Here is a 16,835-nt window from a genome sequence, read left to right as displayed (position 1 = left end):
ATTAACTTGCGGGCGTTAATTAGATATTCAAGGGCGATATTTAACAACCCCTTGTAACTGTTGATTTTAATATAAAACAAAAGACAATCTTATTGTACATTAATCTATTTCATAAACTAAAGATTTGTTTTTCCTCTTTGTTAATTTAATTCTTGTGCTCCGCAAGTATTTCAGGTGCCGTTATAGGGAGGGACACAACTGAACACAACAACACACATAGACATAGTCATTTTCCACTTCCATTGGTCCACTTTATATCACGTGAATCTCTCCTTTCCTATAAGATAGGATCTACCACCACCCATTTACTCCCCACTCCCACTCCACCCAATCTCATTCCCTGCAACCACCATCGCCGCCTCAACCACCACCTATCATGTCTTCTTCCACGGCACCAATAGTCCCGTGTTCTACCACTGAGCTTGCCACCTTTTTCGGCCCCAACACCACAAACCCCTTCGCAGCAGCTGCCTACATCTGCTCCCGCTTCACCTCCACCTCCACACAGTTTGCCTCCACAACCTACGCCTTGGACTCCACCTTCCTTCTCTTCTCTGCTTACCTCGTCTTCTCCATGCAGGTTGGGTTCGCCATGCTCTGCGCCGGCTCCGTCCGTGCTAAGAACACCATGAACATCATGCTTACCAACGTCCTTGACGCTGCTGCTGGGGCTCTCTTCTACTATCTCTTCGGATTCGCTTTAGCTTTCGGCTCCCCTAGTAACCCCTTCATCGGACGCCGGTTCTTCGCCCTCGAGTCTTTTCCCAACAGTGACGTTGATTTCCCTTATTTTCTTTATCAATGGTCGTTTGCTATTGCAGCTGCTGGAATCACTAGTGGGTCTATAGCCGAGAGGACTCAGTTCGTGGCGTATTTGATATACTCATCGTTCTTAACAGGGTTCGTTTACCCGGTGGTTTCTCATTGGTTTTGGTCAGAAGATGGGTGGGCGAGTGCTAGTAACACTCATCTACTGTTTGGGTCGGGTGTTATTGATTTTGCTGGCTCTGGTGTTGTTCATATGGTTGGCGGAATTGCTGGATTTTGGGGTGCCTTCATTGAAGGTCCGAGGTAATTTATAAACTTTACGTCGGAACTGAATTAATTGTCGAGTTGATCGTGTTGATTAGATATGTGAACAAAGAAGTAATTAAATTGGCATGGTAGAGGAACAATTTAGCACGTAAAATCGTTATTAGAAGTCCGGTACTTGTTTATTGTTAATTCTAAAAGTAGAGTTGTTAGGAACTTTAATGAGAAAATATTTCATATTGTGCATTTCTACAAGGGGTTGTTTTATACTTTTCATATTTTTTTTTTTCAAAAAATTCACATTAAGAACATAGAGATTAGGGGAGAAATTTTTTAATTAGAGCTCAAAGGGATATAATAATTTTTTTTTTTATTTTTTTTACAGGAGATAAAAGGATATAAAAACACAACTTTAGTACAAAAAGTATCAAAATAAGGGGATTTTGAACCGTGGATGATTTTTTTTTTTAATTCCAAAATTTTAGATTAATATAATGTTAAAAAATTGTCTACTATGAAAACGCGACACAAGATGTGCTGATGTGGCCACTCACATAAAAAACGCGCTATTTTCTATATAGTTTTTTTTTTTTTTTATCTCTCTACCTTATATTTTTTTCTAAAATTTGGTATCAAGTTAGGCCAATGTTACAATTTTTGTGAATCAGATAAATAACCTATTTTTTTTAAGTGTTAAGAGAGCCATAAGGACGAGTAATAAGAATCAATTCCATTATTACTCAGATTCGAAAGAAAAGCTTTAATCAATTGAATTATTCCTCACTTTTAGTAGAAAAAATTAATTACCCTATTAGTGCCGTACTTTATGTTAGCTATTATTAACCACGTGTCCTTAAACTTTGAACATTTTGACCTTTATAGTTTAGCCTGTCATCGTATCACTCGTACTATGAGGAGTACATTTCTAGGAGAAATTATTCGAAGATATGTACTGCATTGTCAGAAATTTTCACCAAGTACCAAAGAGGGAATTTGATATACGGTGGGGATTAAAGAATGAACTTGGAATATGGAAATATAATTTTGTGATTCAAATATCGGTTGAAAAATCTCGTATTCTTGGAAGGAAATAAATACTCTCACTTTTAGTTAAGAGCTGTATTTTTTTTAGGTGACTAAAATTAATAGCTTATTTCTATTTTAAGGTAGTGTTTTTTTTTTTTTTTTTTTTTTTTTTTTTTTTGAAGCATTCCTTCTTTTTTATTAGTTGTCATCTATTTATTTTTCTTATTTATATTATTGACGACTTTTTACATCAATTCACAACACTTTTGGTCTTCATTCCTTGACTACTTTTTATTTTTTCTTTATCTTTCTCTCTAACGCTACATGCTCATATGTAACTTTCTTAATTCCCGTAAAAATACCCAAATAGGTACTTAATTCATCGATAGAGGAAGTACTACATAATAAAGTTACAATAATTTCCTTAATTCTTATTAATCATTTTTTTACTTTTGCTTATAGTAGAATGTATTTGTGATAATGTACGATATATATGTGTCCCTAGTTCCCTACCTTTTAAAAAAGTTTAGGATAACTCTTATAAATAGTGTTTTGGAAAATATACTCTTTAAATTGTTTATTTACTTATTTTTCCTAATCAATATCAATTGCCTTTTTTATTTATTAAAAATAATGTGGGTACATGTATACCCCTAAAAATATATATATTTACATATTAATGTTGTCAACAACTAAACTTGTGAGTTGTGACATATGACCAAATTGAAAGAGCTTTTCGAACATGACTCTGTGCGAATTGCGCTTGTTAAACGCCTTACAAAAATAAAGTAGCAGATGCAAACCTTATGGAATTTTTTTTTTTTTTTTTTTTTTGAAGAATGGTATATTAATTTTGAAAAGTGGAAGTTATTTTAAGGTTATTCAAAAAAAAAAAAAAAAAAAAAATCAAGGATTGAAGGTTTGAAAGCTTGTGATTGAAAAAAAATTTAATAAGTCATAGCCTCATAGGTTATATAATATAGTTACTGGAAAAGTAATACAACAAACTAATGTTTTTGGTAATACTCGAGCAATAATGCTAGTTTTGGACTGTTCAAAATGATGATGTGTTTCTTTTTTTAGCCAAAATTGTTTAATGATGTTTAGTTTAGCTTTAAAGTAGTTATTTGTACCATAATTTTAGCCTTAGTGAGCTGAATTTCATTGTTCTCAACAAAAATGCGTGTTTCAAATAATTCCACCTCAAAATTTTTGTTCAACAATGGTATCTAATAAGAATATCTACTAGTATTATTTTTGTTGCCTCTAGTTTTTTTTTTGTTTTTTTTGTGGCTTAATTAATTTCTATTGTGCATTAGAAAAGTTATATTCTTTGTTCGTTAATTTAATTTGATTTATTTGTAGGATTGGAAGATTTGACCACGAGGGTCGATCTGTTGCATTGAGGGGTCATAGTGCCTCACTGGTGGTCTTAGGGACTTTTCTACTTTGGGTTGGGTGGTATGGGTTCAACCCAGGTTCCTTTACTAAAATTCTTGTAACTTATGATGGGTCACAAGCATACTATGGTCAATGGAGCGCGATTGGAAGGACCGCGGTCACTACTACATTAGCGGGTTGCACAGCCGCCCTAACCACATTGTTTGGTAAAAGAATTCTTTCGGGTCATTGGAACATTACTGATGTTTGCAATGGTTTATTGGGTGGGTTCGCAGCAATCACATCTGGATGTGCTGTGGTTGAGCCATGGGCTGCAATAATTTGTGGTTTTGTGGCGGCAGGGGTACTAATGGGCTCGAACAAGTTAGCAGAGCTATACAAATATGATGACCCGTTGGAGGCAGCCCAACTACATGGCGGGTGTGGGGCGTGGGGGGTCCTTTCTACGGCCCTTTTTGCAAGCAAGAAGTATGTCGACGAGGTTTACCCGGTCTCGGGTAAAGTCGGTCGACCATATGGTTTGTTTATGGGTGGGGGTGGTAGGCTTTTGGCAGCCCATATTGTTCAAATCTTGTCTATAATCGGGTGGGTTAGCTTCACAATGGGTCCCCTATTTTTGGTCCTTCAAAAGCTCAAACTTCTACGAATATCACCCGATGATGAAATGGAGGGTATGGATTTGACCCGGCATGGTGGATTCGCTTATGCTTATAATGATGATGGGGATTCTAACCAACGGGTAGGGATCCAATTAAGAAAAATTGATGGATATGGGTCAACTTCATAATCATATGCTTTTTAAAAGTGCTACTTGTAGCATCATATCAATTGAAAGTTGGTTTTCTTCGACATTGTAAAATCTTTTAGTCCCAATTAATTAAAAGTTGTAGATTCAACATATAGAAAAGTTAACTATTATTCCCTTACATTTAATTTTGGATTTAGATAGGTAGATCCTAAATTTCAATTACTTTTTAAATTTTTTCTCTTTATTGATTAATCTATTTGTAAATACCCTATTGATCATTAAAAAAATATAAATTGCAATAATTATAATAAACTTATAATGAATATTTAAAGATTTGCCTCGTATATTCATGATATTGTAATTACATGTAAACTTTTCAAGCATATATTTTTGTTTTTAAATTTTGTTTACCATTCACTATTACTTTTGGCTTGTGTAAAGAAAAAAGAGAAACAAAAGGTGGGCAAGCAAAACTATGGACAATTGAATTTGAGGGAGTAGTAGTTATTGAAGGACTTCACATAACATAAGATATAGAAAGTGAATGAGTGAAATATTTACTTATTTAGTGGTGAAGACATCACATCAGCTGGATAAGTTGAGAGAGAAATTTTCAAGTGGATAAAACCTTTTCTTTCATAATGAAAATTATTTCCCTTGTTTCTTTAACTGATTATTAAATAAGAACATATTTTAGTTGGGAATTTTGGATGATAAAACAAGCTACCATTGCCTTAATTACAAGGAGGGAAAAGCTACCTCCATGGTAATCACAATCGTAAGTTTGCTACTTCCTCCGAAAACATTAACATGCTCTCTCTCAGTAAGATCAACTCTAGTCTAAGCTACTAAGCCTAGAGTTTGACATGCTTGGTTAAAGAAACTTAAATTGCATTTGTTTCATTGTGAGATTTGAAATGTTGAAGTGTGGAACAACTAGACTAAGAAATCATGGGACACCTGTGTCAAAAATATATAGAGTATTTAGAGAAATAGACAATAGTATGAGTGATGTGCCAAAAAACAGGAGAATAACAAAGATAGTAGTACTAGTAGCTTCTGCCCCAATATGTCCATTTCTTGGCCGGCTTTCCAGAAGCAAAGCAAAGGGTGCCTAAAGAACAATAGAAAAAAAATTCCGGTTTAGCCAGACAGCTTAAAAACACTACATAATTACGCACTAGACAACAATTTACTGCATTACTACATGACGAGTATCAGTTTAGAAAAAAAAAATGAGAATCAATTCTGGGATCAGACATGTGTCACTACAATGCAGGAGTTTAGAGATTAAGAATCATATATACTTTCAGTATAAACAATGACAGAATACTTCAAACTAGCAGGTAGCAGTATGAAACTTGTAATTTTGCAAGAAATTCCATACAAAATTTAAGAGCTTATACCTTCTTCCAGCGCTGGCTGATCAAATGGTGAGCATAAAGTCTTAGCAGCTCCTATCTCTCCTTTTGTTCGAGCTTTGACATCCTTCTCAACTTCCTGGAGGAAAAATCAATACACGTCTCTTAAGAATTTTATCACATACAAGCTAAAATTTGCATCACTTTTAAAAACACATGAGGTGGATCTTGAGCTTTTATTCTTGGGAAAGGGAGATTTGCTGTTGCATCACTTCTAAAAGCACATGAGGTGGATCTGGGCTTTTATTCCTGGGAAGGGAGAGGGGCTGCATATTCTTCAAGTTTTATCCATTCCTATACAAGGCCTGTTCTAGACTAAGGTCCCAAAAAAATTATAAAATTAAGATAAAGTCCTGATTGGTGAAAATTTGGATAATTTGGTCCCTAATGTTTATGTACTCAAGATTTAATGAGAGGATAGGATTATACAATTCAATAACCGCTTTGCAACAATATGAAAACATCCAAATCAGTATATCAACTAGTAATCTAGTATTCATCCAGATACCTCTACAAGTGGTGCATCACTATGGCAATTGTTCAATACACACAGTATACCGATACTAACACCATAGTCGGCATAAAAACAATATACTTGAGCAAGTTAATACAAAAATTAAGTTTTAAAACCTCCATTTCTAAGGTTGCAAGCATGTGATGGCAGTGGGTATAGCCAGCCAATTAGCCATGGCTTTCCTTTAAGAAAGCAACATATGTTAGATATTACTTGAGTTAGATTCAATTAGATTACATCAAATTATCGAGTCCATGCAAAGAACATGATCGACATGATTGTTTCTAATTCCTATCATAAGAAAGATACATATGTATTAAGAAAATAGATCAGAAAAAATCAAGACAAAGTGATGAACTTCTAAAATAATATGAACTCGAAAATAAATAAGTAAAATCCATGATACCTCTTCATCACACCAAGGAGCTAAAATCAGTTTCTTCTGCGCCAACGCTTCAACAAACTCATCCCATGTCCTAACTTCTTTAACACATGCATCTCTCTTTTCCTTTGCAACGTCAAACAAGTTTTGTTGAATTGCATCCAGCAATTCTTTCACCTGATCAACCAAATCTGCCATTGGTATATCCTTCTTGGCCGAATCGTCACGTCGAACAGCACGAGTCTAAAAGTTGATAAAATGTTAATCTCAACCATACTTGGCTAACAAAATATGACATTAACAATAAAACTGACGTGGCCAATGGCTGTATGGAACCACAAGCTACACAGCACTATAAAGTCATCCTGAGAAATCATGTTAATTAAAAAAATAAAGTTAATGAACAATAAAAATATATGCATGGCATATTTTAGTGAGGTACTCCTTTTGCCACCAAAACATGAGTTACAGGGGTCAAAGATAATAGCATCTGAACTCTGGATTATTTGATTCAGCTATGATTTTGATAGAGATAAATAATAGGGATCTATGATTATTCTTTGCCCTTCAAACAAACTATTTGCCACAGCTGCTATAAACCATACTGAAGTTAGTCCAATGGGGACCATTTACAAATTATTCTAAATGCCTCATAAACCATATCAGACCAATGACCACTAAATCAAATAACTTTCACGCAATAGATCAATGTGCAATATGTTTCTCAAAATCACCCAAAGATACATAGCTTAGTAGCACACAAAATTCATTTCATTACTGCATCAGCCATCACAATCCGTCACTAGGATATAAAATCTTATTAATTGAATTCCAGCCCAAGGAAAATTGTAAGTTTTTTTTTTTCAGTTACAATGCTATTTTGGTATTTCAGTGACAAATATATGTATTCTCTTTTTCTGAATGCATGCCAAACCATTCCAGCAACAAAGGGAAAAAAGGAACTCAGCAGGCATGGTAATGAAACACATATAACAAAAAGACACCCAGCAATAGCATTTCACGAAACTCATCGATCAGATAGATAAGCCCAAAATAACAATTTTTAGATAAGAAAAACATAAAACATAAAATTTTAAAAAACTTGGACGAGACGTGCATTAGATTTACCTGACTATTGGCCAAATCCTTTGGTCCAATCTCAAGCCTCAAAGGAACACCTTTCATTTCCCAGTGTGAATACTTCCAGCCTGGAGAATAGTTATCCCTAAGATCACACTCAGCCCGAATGCCTGCTTCACTCAGAATTTTGACAGTAGAAGCACAAGCATCGAAAATTCCTTGTGTATCGGCGTCTTTGAAAGGTACAGGTACCACAATGACTTGGACAGCTGCTACTTTAGGTGGCAAAACTAAGCCTTTGTCATCACCATGTGTCATGACCATTACCCCTATCTGCAAATTGACAGAATAAAAATTTAGGTTTTAAAAAGTCAGGAGGAACCCTCCTGTCAATCAAGGGGTTATTTTCAACAAACAAGTGGCATTATCAATCCATCCTATATTGAAACGTTACCCTCTCTTAACCCTTAAGAACCCTCATTCGAGGGTGACCAATAAAATGAATATTGCTACTCATTAAGAATGCATAATAACAAGATCCTCAGCTAATCCAATGAATATTATTACAGAAATGAGCTAATTTAAGAACCAAATAGTGACAAGAATATCATCAAACAGACAATAACTCATTGCCAAACAAACAACTCATAATGTCCACCACAACCAAAAACATTAATCAATTTCTTGGATCAAACCAAGATACTGCAGACAGGCAAGTTGCACAAAAGTAAGCTCCAATCAAACAACTCTGGCAGTAATAGCAAAAGAAGGGTAGAGGAGCATACCGTTCTGGTACTGTATGCCCATGAGTTCTGCCAGACCATTGCCTTCTCTCCTTTCTCATTTTCATAAGTAATTTCAAACATCTTTGCAAAATTTTGACCAAGACAATGTGAAGTTGCACCTTGAACACCACGTCCAGTGTTTGGTATAAATGCCTGGAATAGGAAGACAATATGCAACTTAGAATATTTAAAGCAACCAGATGAAAGTGCGTCTCATAATACATATTACAATATTTATCGAGATTCCAATGATTTACATAGAAAAATTCATATGCAAAGCAGTTTCAACTCCTATTAAAAAAAGGGCTACCTCAACACTTGTTGTGTAATATCCACCTGCAAACTTCTCCATTTCACTTTTCTTGCCCTTGACCACTGGAACAGCCAAAAACTCTTCATATATTCGCCGGTAGAGTTCCAATATATCAAGAACCTAATGTAGCAATCAAAATATAATAATGGTACTGATTATCAATCAACATCCAACAGAATTAGAATACAGAGAAAATACCAGATTCTATCAGTTTTCACAGTGGGTGACAAACTCTTGAAAAAGTAGTTCAAAGAGCAGCAGATACAGACTTTATTTGGAAAAGTCGTCCACTTGACTATTACATTAAAATTCCAGGTTCAAATCATGGCTCTCTCCCAAGCCATCAACATTTTGGAAACAATATACCTTGATGCAAACATATATTCCCCTTAAACCTCCCCACCACCCATGAAAAGAAATACTACATAGGGCCTTCTCAGCCCGCCCTGGTTCAAATACCTTTCTTTTTCACTTTATCCTACCCTATGGAAGAACTCATCCATTGCATAATTTTCATACTGATGTTCAAAGGGAGCAGTAGCTTCTAGCCTTGGTCTTTCTGGATCGGACAGGGTAACTGGCTGACCCTTCCCTAAAATCATTCTTATTCTTATTTACTTCATCTACATAAGCATGGTTTAACTAATGCCTGTACCATTTTAAACTGTAAATGACGCCATAATCAAAACGTTAGAGAAGCCAGTAGAGGAACATCTTTAACATGTTTCAGATAAGGTATAGATTTCAATATGATCTTGGTGCGCCTTGGGATGGATCTGCAAGTCCCTTTCATATTTCATCATCAGCTCCCCAATATGATGCTCATTAAAGGCATGAACAGTGAGCAAGCATGAAATAACTGCCTGGCAAGTGGGTGTTAGACATTCATCTATTCCCAATTATTTTCTTATTTTTTGGGAAAGGTACACAAGCATAAAGATCCCCTGTCTTAGGGTTAGACCAATAGCTAATACCATAGAAAAAGAAAACTAAAAAAGGAAAGGAAAAAAAAAACCTTAAATTACAACATGCTTCTCAAGATGCAGATAATATCTCAAAGTTGCGTCAAGAAAGAACCTTACAATTTGTTTGGGTAATATTAAGGGAAGGAAAAGAAAGGGAGGGAGGTGAAAGGAAGGGGAAGGAAGAAGGATGAGTTTTCCTTCCAAATCTCTCTATTGGTGAAGGGATTATTTTTTTAGAATTTAAACCCTCCATTTCTTTCCCCTCACATTCCCTTCATCCCTAATTTTTTATCCAAATGAAAGAAACTTCCTCCCTCCATTCCCCTTCCCTTCCTTTCCCTCCATTTCCTTCAATTCAAACACACTATTAGAGAAATTACTATTAGTTCTTGAAGTAGACAATGATGTCTTCAAGAGCAAAGGACACCAAAGACCAACAACCATGGGATGGCAAACTAGCTCTACAACATTTTAACAGAAGTTAAAACTAATCAACCCCAAATTTACCCAAAAAAAGATACAGAGGACAAAGGACATAAAATCTTGGCCGAGAAATATTAGCAAGGAAACTAAGAAAAAGGACCAACGAAAGATGGAAAAGATAAACTCCCTTTTCAGAATTGAACAAAACCCAAAACAGCTCCACAATTGCACAAATAAAAACTTCTTTTATTTTTGAAGTTAACATGAAAGAGAGAGAGAGAGAGAGAGAGAGAGAGAGAGAGAGAGAGAGAGAGAGAGAGAGAATTCAAATGTGTAAAAATAAAGGGGGAAATCGAACAAAAACTCAAAAAGCATAAGCAACTTAAGAAAAAAGCAAGAAAAATCTTTCAAAATACTACATAAATCTCTAGCAGAAACTAAGTAATACAATTCATGACAGCAACCAACGAATTTTTATCAAAGCCAGTTGGTAAAGTCAACCATTGAGGAAATCCTTTCTTGAATTTCAGACTAAATCTATTGTCGTGAAAAAAGACAAGAAAGATGGTCCATGACATTGAATTGGACATATATCCGATCGATAATTAAAGCGTGACAAAGGGCGAAAAAGGGCAAAGAGGACGAAAAAGGGCGACGGATTGCCAGAAATTTATCAAAAGTAGATGAGATTAACCAAGTCTTCTTCTTTAAGATATGGATGGCTAGGGAAAAAAATCCACAACCAAAATCAGGGAGAAAACACCAATCAAGCAATGAGTGAAGGCTGGGAATCAATATCTGAAATGAACTACGGACAATACGAACCATAAATGGGATCTAAAAATAATAAAATCCTATACTCGTGTCCAGAAAGGTCGAGGTGGTGTTTCAGAAACCATGGCAATTTACAGGTGCTTCCATCATCTTTTACATGGAACTTGAGACTAGAGTTACCTATCACGTAGTATGCTTCGGTAAGCAGTTCAAGTACAAAGACCACAAAGCACTAGTTAGGAGAATACTGTTTTATTAAACAACTTATTTCAGATCATAATACGTTATGGGATATTACACCCCAAAAAGTAGTACTCTGCATAGGGCATAGGCTAAGGTGAGAGAAAATGGGGAATGGTGTTTGTATGGGAAGGTGAAAATTGAACCCGTAAAAGTAAATAAAATTGTTTTTCTGAAAAAGAAAATAAGATAATACTTTTTAAAAAGTTACCTTTTCCTCCCAAAATCTCATACTAGCCTAACTCCCTATCTCACCACCTCTACCTCCCTCTCCCTGTAACTGTACAACATGCTTGAGCTGGCATCATAAGCCGGAAAACATATTTATAGAATCGCGTCACTCAGTCAACCAAAAGCCCGAAACTTATATTTCCGTTATTCAATGCCATGATTTTCAGATCTAGAGTATTTTTCCTCTTGATTTTTTGCCAACATCCATTTTCCTCATGACAAAGTGAAGAAAACTTATGGCCGACTAGAGAATAAAACCATAACATTCTACTCAAAGTTGCAAAAGCCCCAAGTTACTTTAGTAAGCTAATCTGGATTAGCTGAGTCGCATACTAAAATGTATTGGCACACAAAGGTATTGAGAATTGAAGCATACAGCCTAAATTGAGAGAGGGGGAGGGAGGCATATTAAGTAAGCCTAGCTAAGGCATTAAATTGCAATACAGAATCTCTAGGTTTGATTAACTTTATCCGCCAATGCCAGTGAGACAGTACTAGCAGAGTTGCAGGGGTAGTTATAGACTTATAGGAGTCGCATAAAGTAAATAGTTAAACCAGATAATAGTTAGCAAACTACACTGCCAAACACTCATACCTCAGCATCTGCCTCTTCCTGTGTAGCAAATGCTGTATGGCCTTCTTGCCAGAGAAATTCACGACTCCTACAAACACAAGAGCAAGCCTAAATTAGCTTAAATATAGAGGATTATTTGCATGTAACAGCATGTAACAAAGATTGTTATGAACTGTATTCCTCTCTCACTAGATTGATTTCTTAAAAATATACTTTAGTTCCTGACAAACAAAATCAACTTATTTGTATATTTCTTCCTTTCTATAGTACTCCTACCTTTGTTTTTAACAGGTAAAAAATTACATAAATAAAGTACCACGATAGTTGTATGTCCAAATAACCATTTCTTCCAACTACCTGGTAGAATACTATCCAGAAAAATCAAAAAAAGGCAATAACTAATACAAACCCAATGTAGGTTCGTTACCCAACAAATTACAAATGAGAGAATGATAATGCAAACCTAACAGATAACAACTAAGAGAATGATTATGTCCCCTCATAGTTATCAGATCTTCAGGACAGCAATTCATTTCTATCCCTATATGGAGTCATCAGACCTTCAGGGTTAGCAATTCTTTCTTTCACTATATGAGTCTTTATATTCGCAATTAAAATGACAAGACAAAGTAATGGATTATCCAATAGAGCCATCAAGCATTATATGCTAAGGGAAAGAAAAGAAAAGAAAAATACACACCATGTAGAAAGAACTTACTCCCTCCGTTTTAAAATACTTGCTCCATTTCTCCATGCGCGGAGTTTTAGGAGAAATTGGAGAAAAGTAATAAAATATGGAGGTAGTGGGGTAGGTGGAAGAATAAAAAATTGTAAAAAGTAAAAGTAGTTGAGAGAATTGGAAGAGAGAGAATATAAAATTAATAAAATATGATTTATGTTGGGTCCACTAGTTGAGAGAAAGGAATTAAATATTGTAAAAGCTTTCCAAATAAGGAAATGGAGCAAGTATTTAAAAACGGCCGAAAATGGAAAGTGGAGCAAGTATTTAAAAAACGGAGGGAGTACAAAGCATTATGTAGAAAAGTACACCATATACTACCTGATAAAAGGAGTTGGATTGCTGAATTCCCAACGGACAACATTACACCACTGATTCAGTCTTAGAGGTAAGTCACGGTGTCCCCTGATCCACTTTGAATAGTAAGGGTACATAACAGTCTCACTGGTTGGACGAATAGCAATAGGCACCTCCAAGTCAGATTGCCCAGACTTTGTTACCCATGCAACCTATATAAAAAGTTTCAATTATTAGAAGCATGCAGAGAAGCCCCCCCAAGCAATTATATTAACAGCTCTCCCAGTGTCATCTGTCATCCTTCCAAACTAGTGACACAGCCAGCATTCCCTTATCATCTGAACCTCTCCCTTTCACATAGTCTCAAAGATATAGTTCAACAAACAAAAGTGCTCATATGTGCTTACCTCAGGGGCAAAACCTTCAATGTGATCTTTTTCCTTCTCCAAAACACCAGGTGAGACAAATAGTGGGAAGTAGCAATTCTTTATCTTCATCTTCTTGATTTCCGCATCAAAAAATTCCTAAGATTTTGAAATTATAGAATGATCAAAATAATTAGGAAGATGCACATAGTAGTCTTATAATTCTAAGCAATATTCCTCACCTGAAATCATATCTAGATTGGGCCTTAAAGACAACTCAGGACTTAAATTAAATGAATCTGGACTTATCTAAGCTAATTGAGCCTTTTCTGAATTAATATAAGCATGTAAATCCTGAAACTCTCATCAATGATTGGGAAAAGGTGCCATTAAAAGACTAAAATCAGCTTGTTTCATACCCTACTTCTACTCTTCTAGATTGGGAAAAGTGGAAATTTCCCCGCATGGTTTCTGGCATATATTCAGTAAGGCTTCAATAAAGCAGCAATTGTCATTCTAAAACGATATGAGATCAAGAAGGGAGGAGAGATTGAATTTGTAAGTTTGCAACATAGAATATTTCAGATTGACCCTGAACAATTGTCCAGCATGATAGAAAATTCCTTGACTTTCATCAATGATAAAAGAGAAGATATAAGAACCTAAAAACATATACTCTACCTAGATCATTTGCCATTCAAAATCCAAACAACCGAATCCTCCCCTCAATCATTGTGGCAAATTTCACAAATTTCAGAAATATCCTTCTCAAATATCCTAAATTCCTAATATTTATAATATAGATACATCAAGCCATCACTTCCATACAAAACATAGGGAGGGGGGTGGATAAGGGTAAACTTAAATCCCAAACATAATTTGCACAAGAGTATAATCATAAATTCGGTGATGTAGCAACAAGCAAGTGACCTCCCTCCAACTAAACTTACCTTGAATAGCATATCACATCTTCCTTCCTCAAAGGATTACTTAGAAATTATTGTAACCTTAAATCTAACCCTGCTAGCCTTTTGATATTACATATTGAGAACAAAAAACCATGACAAATTTAGGTTATAAACTCTTCAACAGAGGTGATCTGTCTGATTTTATAGAAGTTTAGTCTGACTTGGTGACTGTCTAAAGTCAAATAACATTATCATGGACACAACCAACACGAAATTCTTGAAATAAGGTGAAGAGAACATAACCATAGAAGGAGAACACCTCCGCTATAAGATTTTAAAAGACTACACTAAGTCGTTAGAGTCATTCCTCAAAAAGCATTCAACATAAGTGTGAAAGGTTTCAACACAAACTACAGCAGTAAACATTTCGAAAAGAAATTAGGAACCCTTCTCCTATCAGAATTTGAAGTGTTAATGCGATGTTGCTATTGAAGCTCACATTCAATTAAAGTTCATTTTACACGGGGACAAGTTCACGTAACCCCGAAACTGACCAAGCAACAAAAGATCCCAACCCCATAAGCAAGTCGATTGCTAATGGCATCCACAAATTCTTTCTACAACAAGTCAAAGCATTTTACTGAAATAAAAGATAACAGCTAACTCACTTGCATAGCCTCCCAAATCGCCATAGTCCACGGCCTCAGAATGTAACACCCGGAAATATCATAATACTCAATCATCTCAGAATTCACAACAACCTGCATTATCAATCACAAATATCATTTCAACCCAATTATTCATTACATAGTACTATAATTTAACCAAAAAAACATAGAAATAAAAATCAAATACCTCAGAATACCACTCCCCAAAATTCTCATCCTTTTTATTAGTTAACCCTAATCCAGTCTCCTTTTTCACCTCCTTCTTCTTCTTCCCAGCTAAAAATCCCAATCATTAACAACTACATTAATCCTCCATTAACAAAAACAAAAAAAAGAAAAAAAACCATCAAAATTAACATCAAACTCACCATTTTTGGCCTTAGGATCAGCAGTTTTAGCCTTGGAATCACCAGCCATAGCAAACAATCTTCTACTACGATTAAAGCACCTGGAAAAAGTGAAACCTAGAGTTAAGCAAATGCAGAATTTGAATCGCGAAAATGGCGGCGAAGGTGGTTTACCTGTGCGGCGGTAATGGCGGCGAGAGGAGAGAGAAAGAGAAGAAGGAAAGAATGCGAGAGGAAGTGAGAAAACAAGGGCGGGTGAGCGATGATGATGCTGCGCTAATAAAGGTGCAAGCGAAACCGGCAGCAGACATTAAAAGTTGTTGACTTGATGGTATTTGTTTAGAGTATTTGGGTTTACTAGATAGCCCGCCACATTCTTCTTACACTCCTCCCTTTCTAAAACCCTACAATTTGACTTGGATAGGGTGATGCTAGAGGATAAATGTACTCACCAAAAAATTGCAACACTTATTTATTTGGTAATACTTATAGACCCTATCATTTAGAGCTGCTCTACTGAGCCCTTCTCTTCTTTACTATGCTCTGCTCTGCTCTGCTCTTGATTAAAAATAATAATTAATAATATCTTTAAAATAAATAATAATAATAATAATTTATAATTAATATTTAATAATAATAATTAATATTTAATAATAATAATAACTAATAATTCACAATAAAAATTATTAATATTTATAATATATTAATTATTAATAATTTATAACAATTTCTAAATATATAATGATCATAATAATAACACATAATATTTTTTTCTTGAGGGAATAATAATACTTCATATTTAATAATAATACTAAAATATTATTTTATTCGGATGCATACGCTTGGCATACCAATCATTCAACATGATGTGAATATAGGAGTAACAGATTCAACTATGTTTGCACAATGGCGCAAAGATAGTATGGTCAAAGTGCGACATCGTATAGCACGCCGAATTTCGAGGGCTAATCGATCAGAAAGCAACAATGAAGGTGATGACAATGAAGATCAAAGCGACAATGAAGATGATGAAAATGAAGATCATATGGAAATAGATGGTTAATTCACCACGATGTTAAACTCTTATCTAATTATGTTCCTATTTTTATATGTGGTTGTAATAATTTGAAGATGTTAAACTATTATCTTTTATCTTTCTACTATTAACATATGTTAAAGATGGTATACATCTATTTATGTTTTCATTCACCTAAATCAATGGTATGCACTTGTTAATAATAATAATAATAATAATAATAATAATAATAATAATAATAATAATAATAATAATAACATAGGACTGTGGACCGGATCACCTAAACCAATGGTATGCACTTCTTCGCAATTCTGGTATTGTTGGTCCAGGATCGACCTTCGATGCTGCTCTTTGTTTCGAGGTTTTCTGATGTCCTGCGGGAGAGCTACAATTCCGGGACTAGATCTGTGCGCCTGTACCTGCAAAACAATGGAGACTCCGAGTGGTGGGAGCTCCGCCTCCGACGGTCAAGTTAGTACCTGTTTGAAGAGAAATGAGTGCGGAAAAAGTAAAGGTTGGGCGATTGGGTTCCTCTAGGGGAGGAGTAATCAATGTGTTTAGGTTCT

The 16,835-nt window shown here is 35.2% G+C and overlaps 2 protein-coding genes across 2 annotated transcripts; one reads left to right on the top strand and one right to left on the bottom strand.

Annotated features, from left to right (window-relative positions):
- The first annotated feature begins 117 nt into the window (after window positions 1-117).
- On the top strand, window positions 118-4,469 carry LOC110727334 (ammonium transporter 1 member 1-like). The gene is made up of 2 exons (XM_021906895.1): window positions 118-1,071; window positions 3,424-4,469. The coding sequence occupies exons 1-2, from the start codon at window positions 377-379 to the stop codon at window positions 4,244-4,246; spliced, it is 1,518 nt and encodes a 505-aa protein (XP_021762587.1). The 5' UTR covers window positions 118-376; the 3' UTR covers window positions 4,247-4,469.
- A 449-nt stretch (window positions 4,470-4,918) lies between these two features.
- Window positions 4,919-15,605, bottom strand: LOC110727332 (proline--tRNA ligase, cytoplasmic-like). Its single transcript, XM_021906894.1, has 13 exons — window positions 15,408-15,605; window positions 15,255-15,334; window positions 15,074-15,162; window positions 14,887-14,979; window positions 13,353-13,469; window positions 12,970-13,157; window positions 11,931-11,997; window positions 8,700-8,822; window positions 8,390-8,542; window positions 7,653-7,937; window positions 6,549-6,767; window positions 5,614-5,707; window positions 4,919-5,321 (listed from the first exon to the last, which is right to left on the bottom strand). Exons 1-13 carry the CDS (start codon window positions 15,542-15,544, stop codon window positions 5,257-5,259), a joined length of 1,710 nt encoding a protein of 569 aa, XP_021762586.1. The 5' UTR covers window positions 15,545-15,605; the 3' UTR covers window positions 4,919-5,256.
- Between the last annotated feature and the right edge of the window lie 1,230 nt (window positions 15,606-16,835).

The sequence above is a fragment of the Chenopodium quinoa genome, unplaced genomic scaffold (genome assembly GCF_001683475.1).
Source record: "Chenopodium quinoa cultivar QQ74 unplaced genomic scaffold, ASM168347v1, whole genome shotgun sequence".
Lineage (NCBI taxonomy): Eukaryota > Viridiplantae > Streptophyta > Magnoliopsida > Caryophyllales > Amaranthaceae > Chenopodium > Chenopodium quinoa.
This window is presented reverse-complemented; position numbering and strand designations above follow the sequence as displayed.

Excerpts from the sequence above, each read along its gene's own strand:
- LOC110727332 (XM_021906894.1), bottom strand. The coding sequence starts at position 15,544 with ATGTCTGCTGCCGGTTTCGCTTGCACCTTTATTAGCGCAGCATCATCA. Across the intron at positions 13,158-13,352 it reads TTGAAGGTTTTGCCCCTGAG|GTTGCATGGGTAACAAAGTC; the intron begins GTAAGCACATAT and ends CTTTTTATATAG. Across the intron at positions 6,768-7,652 it reads AGGATTTGGCCAATAGTCAG|ACTCGTGCTGTTCGACGTGA; the intron begins GTAAATCTAATG and ends ATCAACTTTTAG.
- LOC110727334 (XM_021906895.1), top strand. The coding sequence starts at position 377 with ATGTCTTCTTCCACGGCACCAATAGTCCCGTGTTCTACCACTGAGCTT. Across the intron at positions 1,072-3,423 it reads GCCTTCATTGAAGGTCCGAG|GATTGGAAGATTTGACCACG; the intron begins GTAATTTATAAA and ends ATTTATTTGTAG.